General features: G+C 47.1%; 1 protein-coding gene across 1 annotated transcript; it reads left to right on the top strand.

The window, feature by feature from the left end:
- The first annotated feature begins 740 nt into the window (after window positions 1-740).
- On the top strand, window positions 741-2,982 carry LOC309494237 (uncharacterized protein). Its single transcript, XM_082163497.1, has 3 exons — window positions 741-1,422; window positions 1,468-2,700; window positions 2,815-2,982. The coding sequence occupies exons 1-3, from the start codon at window positions 1,089-1,091 to the stop codon at window positions 2,841-2,843; spliced, it is 1,596 nt and encodes a 531-aa protein (XP_082019623.1). The 5' UTR covers window positions 741-1,088; the 3' UTR covers window positions 2,844-2,982.
- The last annotated feature ends 4,609 nt before the right edge of the window (window positions 2,983-7,591 follow it).

The raw sequence follows: 7,591 nt of genomic DNA, 5'->3' as shown, positions 1-7,591 counted from the left end.
AAGCACAGTCTGTGAAACTCGGTGATGGCAGAGTGGTTGACGCTCTAGGACTTGGTAATGTTAAACTAAGAATGACATTAAAAATCAGTGATGTAAAACATGTCACAATGTTTGATGTGGTGTATGTTCCCAAGTTATCCGGGAATCTCTTCTCAGTGGGAGCTGCTGTAAAAAAAGGAAATACGGTGCAGTTCAAGAAGTCTCGCTGTTACATCCGTGATAAAAATGGAAATCTCAGAGGAATGGGAACACAAAGATCTGATGGATTGTATCAGCTGGATGTCGAGGGAAGTTCACCCGCCTGTCACTGTGCGTCAAGTGCATTAATAGCAGCCAGTTTGCGGCATCAGCGACTGGGTCACACCACTAAGTTGAAGGACCTCAAAAAACTGGTGAATGGAGTGGACCTTCCTGCAGAGAAAGAAGTTCCCTTCTGTGAAGCATGTGTGGAAGGCAAGCTTTCTAGGAAGCCACATAAGCCAGTGGGAGAGATCCGTCCCAAACGTAAACTACAGTTGGTTCATAGTGACGTTTGTGGTCCCATGCAGACTGAATCTGTAGGTGGATCAAAGTACTTTGTGACTTTTATTGATGACTATTCTAGATGTTGCAACTAGGTATACTTTATGAAACAGAAGAGTGAAGTTCTTTGCAAATTCAAGGAATTTGAGAAAATATTATCCAATGAGTGCGGACAGAAAATAGCAAGACTAAAGGCCATTGCACACTGAGTCCGAAATTCGCATCCGAAATTTTCGCACGTAAAAAAAAAAATTCGACCTCACTTTTGTCACAGTGTCTGGTTTGTGTTCCCTGGGTCACCACTAGATGTCCTCCTTCCCCACGGTGTCTGTCACATTCTTGAACTACATTCCCCACGATCCTTGTCTCATCATTGCACTCAGCTGTCCCTTTTCACTCATCATTGCACACAGCTGTTTCCCATTACATTGTTTAGTTCTGTGTATAAATACCCTGTCTGTTTTAGTCATACCATTGTGGTATGTCACTTACACTTCTTGAAGTCTGTTTCCTGGTTTGAGTTTGTTTTGTTCCTTGTTTGTTTATTTTGTTATTGGACTGCTAACATGGATTTTGACCCCTGCATGGATGACGACGAATTGGATTGCCCTACAAATAAAAGTGTTGTATTTGGATCCACCTGTTTCTCTCCCTTTCCTTGGTGTGTGGAACGTGACAGAATGACTCCGTCATACAATGGATCCAGCAACATGAACATTTTGCAGGGCCTTGCTTTATGGGCCCGCCAGACCGAAGAGGCCATGGCGCTGAATTCCCCTAAGCACCCTTCGCCGTTGATTCCGTCCAGCTCAGAACCTGCACGTTACCATCGGAAACAGAGGAGGAGAAGGAAGACCTCCTCCGTGACTGTTCCGGTGGTCCCAGTTCCGGTGGTCCCGAGTCCGGTGGTCCGGAGTCCGGTGGTCCCAGTTCCGGTGGTCCCAGTTCTGGTGGTCCGGAGTCCGGTGGTCCCAGTTCCGGTGGTCCCGAGTCCGGTGGTCCCGGGTTCAGTGGTCTCGAGTCCGGTGGTCCGGAGGCGGAGGAGGAGGAAGACTTCCTGCCTTCCCAATGGCCCGGAGGCCGTCCCCTCCGAGCAGCCCGCTGTCGTCCCGGAGGCCGTTCCCTCCGAGCAGGCCGCTGTCGTCCCGGAGGCCGTCCCCTCCGAGCAGCCCGCTGTCATCCCTGAGATCGTCTCGGAGTCGCCCACCATCAGTCCTGCCACGGCCAAGAGAGTGGTCTTCCTTTTTTATGCAGTGGCGGTACTGCAGGCGTGGAGGAAGCACGGGACGTCTGCCGATCCAGAGACTGTTCCTGAGCCTGTGTCTTCGGACAAGAGGGCCGCCGCCGAGCCTGTTCACGTCACGCCTGCCGAGCCTGTGTCTTCGGACAAGATGGCCGCCGCCGAGCTTGTTCACGTCACGCCTGCCGAGCCAGTGTCTTCGGACAAGATGGCCGCGGCCGAGACTGTTCACATCACGTCTGCCGAGCCTGTGTCTTCCGACAAGATGGTCGCTGCCGAGCTTGTTCACGTCACGCCTGCCGAGCCAGTGTCTTCGGACAAGATGGCCGCGGCCGAGACTGTTCACGTCACGTCTGCCGAGCCTGTGTCTTCGGACAAGATGGCCGCCACAGAGACTGTTCACGTCACGTCTGCCGAGCCTGTGTCTTCCGACAGGATGGTCGCTGCCGAGCTTGTTCACGTCACGCCTGCCGAGCCAGTGTCTTCGGACAAGATAGCCACGGCCGAGACAGTTCACGTCACGTCTGCCGAGCCTGTGTCTTCGGAAAAGATGGCCGCCACAGAGACTGTTCACGTCACGTCTGCCGAGCATGTGTCTTCGGACAAGATGGCCGCCACAGAGCCGGTGTCTGTTCCTGAGCCGGTGGGGTCTGTTCCTGAGCCGGTGGGGTCTGTTCCGGAGCCGGTGGTGTCTGTTCCGGAGCCGGTGGTGTCTGTTCCGGAGCCGGTGGTGTCTGTTCCGGAGCCGGTGGTGTCTGTTCCAGTTCCGGAGCCGGTGGTGTCGGTTCCAGTTCCTGAGCCGGTGGTGTCGGTTCCAGTTCCTGAGCCGGTGTCTGTTCCAGTGCCTGAGCCGGTGTCTGTTCCAGTGCCGTGGCCGCCCGAGGGGACGTCTCCGCCGTGGCCGCCCGAGGGGGTCGTCTCCGCCGTGGCCGCCCGAGGTAAAGTCTCCGCCCTGGCCGCCAGATGGACTGTTCGCTCTGCCCTGGCCGCCTGGGGGAAAGTCTCCACCCTGGCCGCCAGATGGACTGTTCGCTCTGCCCTGGTCGTTCGAGGGAAAGTCTCCACCCTGGCCGCCCGATGAACTGGCCGCTCCGCCCTGGCCGCCTGAGGGAGAGTCTCCGCCCTGGCCGCCCGATGAACTGTCGTCTCCGTTCTGGCTGCCAGATGGACTGTCACTCCCTGTCCCCATTTCCCTCCATGGACCTGGCCCCCCATCCCTCCCCCTGATCCTCCACCAGTCCACCTTCCGCCTGGACTCTTGTTTTGGTTATCACGTCTTGGAGCGTCTGGTAGCCGCTCCGTAGAGGGGGGGTTATGTCACAGTGTCTGGTTTCTGTTCCCTGGGTCACCACTAGATGTCCTCCTTCCCCACGGTGTCTGTCACATTCTTGAACTACATTCCCCACGATCCTTGTCTCATCATTGCACTCAGCTGTCCCTTTTCACTCATCATTGCACGCAGCTGTTTCCCATTACATTGTTTAGTTATGTGTATAAATACCCTGTCTGTTTTAGTCCTTGTCACGGAGTCATTGTGGTATGTCTGTTTCCTGGTTTGAGTTTGTTTTGTTCCTTGTTTGTTTATTTTGTTATTGGACTGCTAACATGGATTTTGACCCCTGCATGGATGACGACGAATTGGATTGCCCTACAAATAAAAGTGTTGTATTTGGATCCACCTGTTTCTCTCCCTTTCCTTGGTGTCAATGGATGCTTGCACTTTATTGTCAATCATGCTTGCACACTGTCTACGAAACTTTATGTCAATCATGCTTGCACACTGTCTACGAAACTTTCGTCCGTAATAAAAAAATTCGGATCGGGTTAGATTTTCTGCGTTTTTCGCATCCACAGCCAGTATTTTGAGAGGTTTTTTGACAATTCAGAGCCACCGTACATGCGAACGACAAAATCCAGAATGGCGTCTGACAAGTTGATACACTTCGTCTCGCAGCACAAAGTGCTGTATGAAAAACAAAAACGTGTGTGTGTGTGTCCATACCTTAGACAAACTGCCAGTCTCTGTTCAGGATCGATTGGTTCACGGAAATTGGTGGTGGTCTTTTTAATATGTGGCTCCAGTATCGCTAGCAAAGCATCAAACTGTTCCACTGACATTCTGAGGTCATTTTTGAATCGCTCGGGATAGTTTTGTAACTCCTTGATAAGGAGGTGAAACTCTCCTTCCTCTCGGCGCAATCTCAGGATTGGATGGACCCAATATTTCCTCTTTCTTTTTCTCTTTTTAAGAAGAAAGAGGGCAACAAAATCATCCTCACTGCTTGACGAATCCATTTTGTATTTTTTTGCGTTTTTTTCCGCAAAGGTTTAATAAATACGCATCGGACTCAGTGTGTAAGGTTTCTGTGCGTGACGAATTTTAAGGCTGACGAACACGAAAAAACGCATACGAAAATTTCGGACTCAGTGTGCAATGGCCTTAAGAACGGATAATGGTGGGGAATACACATCCAAAGAATTTCAAGAATACTCGAAGGCTCAAGGTATCCACCATGAGACAACTGTACCTCACACACCTCAGCAAAATGGTGTTGCAGAAAGAAAAAATAGGACATTAATTGAAGCAGCGAGAACCATGCTCTCTCACACTAAATTACCAAAGTCATACTGGGCAGAGGCTGTCGCGACCGCAGCTTACATACAGAACAGACTCCCCACATCTGTACTGAAACAAGTGACGCCCTACCAGAGATGGTGCGACAAACAGCCAAATGTGAGTCACATGAAAGTGTTTGGTTGTGTAGCTTATGCACATGTCCCAGACACAGAAAGAAGAAAACTGGACAAGAAGGCTGTGAAGCTTTGTTTCGTGGGAAATGCCAACAATGCCAAGGGCTATCGCTTGTTTGATGAAGAAAAAAGGAGGATTCTAATTCGTTGGGATGTGATCTTCAACGAGTCAGACTTTGACTTGAAACAAGAAGTGGACATTTCTTGTTCGGAGAACGAAGTTATCGTGAAATCTGACGAGAGAACACCAGTCATTGCTACTGTCGATGAAACTGCTAGAGAAGGTGGCAGAATCAGAAAACCACCTAAGAGATATGGTTATGATGAGTTTGCCGAACTGGTGACTGTTGATCATTATGCAAGTGTTTGTTGTGTTGCAGAACCAAGCACACTGAAAGAGGCAATGATGAGTCCTAATGCAAAAGAATGGCAGGAGGTGGCTGACTTGGAATATGAATCACTGCTGGAAAATAAGACGTGGGATTTAGTACCTTCAGACAGAGTACATCAGACCTGTGTGTGTTTGTGAGATCTCAACAAGAGCTGGAGATATTAGCTGTGTATGTTGATGATCTAATTCTGATCACAGAGTCGATGGAAACCATGGAAGAGCTGAAACTTGCTCTTAAAAAACGCTGCAAGATGAAGGACATGAGAGAACTGTCCTATATCTTGGGGATCTCTGTCATCCAAGACAAAGAAAAAAACTGTGTGTTCCTTCATCAGAAGCATTACATTGAAGCCATTCTTCAAAAGTATGGAATGCATGAGGCAAATCCCGTTGCAACTCTAGCTGATGTAAATGTAAAGCTAAAAAGGAACGATGGTGTCAGCAAGCCTGTGAACCCAAGTACTTACCAGTCTATGGTAGGTAGCCTACTGTATGCTGCGATGGCCACACGACCTGACATAGCACAAGCAGTGAGCGTTGTGTCAAAGTTCAATGCAAATCCAAGTGTTGCACATCTGACTGCGGTGAAGAGAATTCTACAGTACTTGAAGGGAACACTTAAACTCACTCTCAAGTACTGTATGAGCGGTCAGAGTCTGGAACTTTGGTCGGGTTCTCAGATGCTGACTGGGCTGGAGACCAGGACGATCGTCACTCTACAACCGGTAATGTGTTCTTACTGGGTGGAGAAGCGGTGAGTTGGCTCAGCAAGAAACAGTCAACTGTTGCTCTTTCAACAGTGGAGGCTGAGTATGTTGCACTTAGCCAAGCAGCTCAGGAATGTGCCTGGCTAAGACGACTACTAAGTGATCTTGGAATGGATGCTACTCCTGTGGTGATCCTGGAGGACAACCAAGGAGCTATTGCAATCGCAAAGAATCCAGTTGATCATTCAAGAACCAAGCACATTGACATTCGCTACCATTGCATTCGTGAATGTGTGCAGAATGGACAAATACAACTGCAATATTATCCCACAGATGACATGAAGGCAGATATCTTGACCAAGCCATTGGTGAGACAGAAGTTTGAGTATCTTAGGAGTGAGATTGGACTCTGTTTCATTTAATTCTGTTTAGTCTGATCTTAAATGGGCTAAACTGTGTTTAGTGTTAAATATGTTATGGTGTAAAACTATTAACATGGAAAAATTACTTTTTTTAAAGGTTTTGTGTGTGTGTGTGTGTGTGTGTGTGTGTGTGTGTGTGTGTGTGTGTGTGTGTGTGTGTGTGTGTGTGTGTGTGTGTGTGTGTGTGTGTGTTAATATAATTTACTAAGAAACGGCTTAGTCCAATTGTAAAATTAAGTGGGAGTGTTGTTAGTAATTTGCCAATAGGTGTCACTGTTGTATTGCCATCTAGTGTGTCACTCACTACAGTTCTGTTATTCATTCTTCATTGTTTTTCTGCTGTGTTGGATATAATAAAAAAGCACGTGAAACTTCAATAGACACTGACTCTAAATAAAACATAAAACATTTTTAATCAGCCTCACACTTTTTGGTTAATATTCAATTAATATATACATTTTGTTTTAACATACTAATTACACAATTTAAAATAAGTTTAATATTGCATGTGTTTTACTAAGCATAGGATTTAGCAAATTAGTAGTTCACATAAAAATATATATGAAAATATATTGTGAATTGACGTTTTATTTAAAAAAAAAACATTTATCTTTAAAAAATCCTATAAAGTAGTTTTACTATAAAACACAATAAAATATTTTATAATATTAATTAAACCATTTATGCTTAAATTCAATATAAGATGATAAAAATATAGATATATAGATTTTTACTATAGAACCATATGTAAGATTGTGGCCAAAACTGGTACTGCAATCACTTTCAAATTACTGTAGAGCGGTGTATCCATAAACAGTATATAAACTGGACACAGCGACCCCATTGGATTCAACGGAGACAAGTGAAGTCAATTAGAAACACTCACTTCCTGGGGGTCGAGCGTACTGCGCAGACTCAAACTGAGCTTGACGACGTAGATGTGACGTGAGCAACCCGTCTGTCTTCTAGTAGCTGTGCCAAGAGAAATCTGAATCATTCCCTTCCGAAACTTGCAGAGACGGAGAGTGTGAGTAGGAGGTGTCCATGAGCTAGGAGCAGGAGAAACTTTTGCTAAGTATTCTGATTAATTATTTTGTCATTTTGCCTCCACGTCCCCCCGATTGCCCGCGAGCTTCTCCTCCTGTCCATACGGTAATTCTCTACTGTGCGACAGAGAGTCGCGTGGTTATGACGCAATCGTTAGTCTATTTTTACAAAAATTGCTTCTACGGGGCCATAACGTAAGCTACAAGGTAATGGAGCCTTTTATACATTTTCGTGTTTCTTTAGAAATAAATAATGGACAAATGGAGTCTTAAAACGCCTCAGATGTAAAGTTATTCGCTGTCAAAGTGACGCCAAAATGAATGGGAGTCAATGGAATGCTAACAGCAGGTGGGGGTCGGCTAATCAATGGCGGCGCCCGGGGAAGCTTCAAAATAATATGAAACCCTGCCCCCCCTGGGTGTATCCCCTCCCCCCTGACTCGAGGTTGCCTGTTAGGTTGCAGGATCCAGCAGGAACGTAGGCTGCTACAAGGAGCTTCCAATGGCAAGTG

Source organism: Leuciscus leuciscus (assembly GCF_965113295.1).
Source record: "Leuciscus leuciscus genome assembly, chromosome: 3".
NCBI lineage: Eukaryota > Metazoa > Chordata > Actinopteri > Cypriniformes > Leuciscidae > Leuciscus > Leuciscus leuciscus.
The sequence above is the reverse complement of the archived record's forward strand: the minus strand, read 5'-3'. Positions and strand labels throughout refer to the sequence as shown.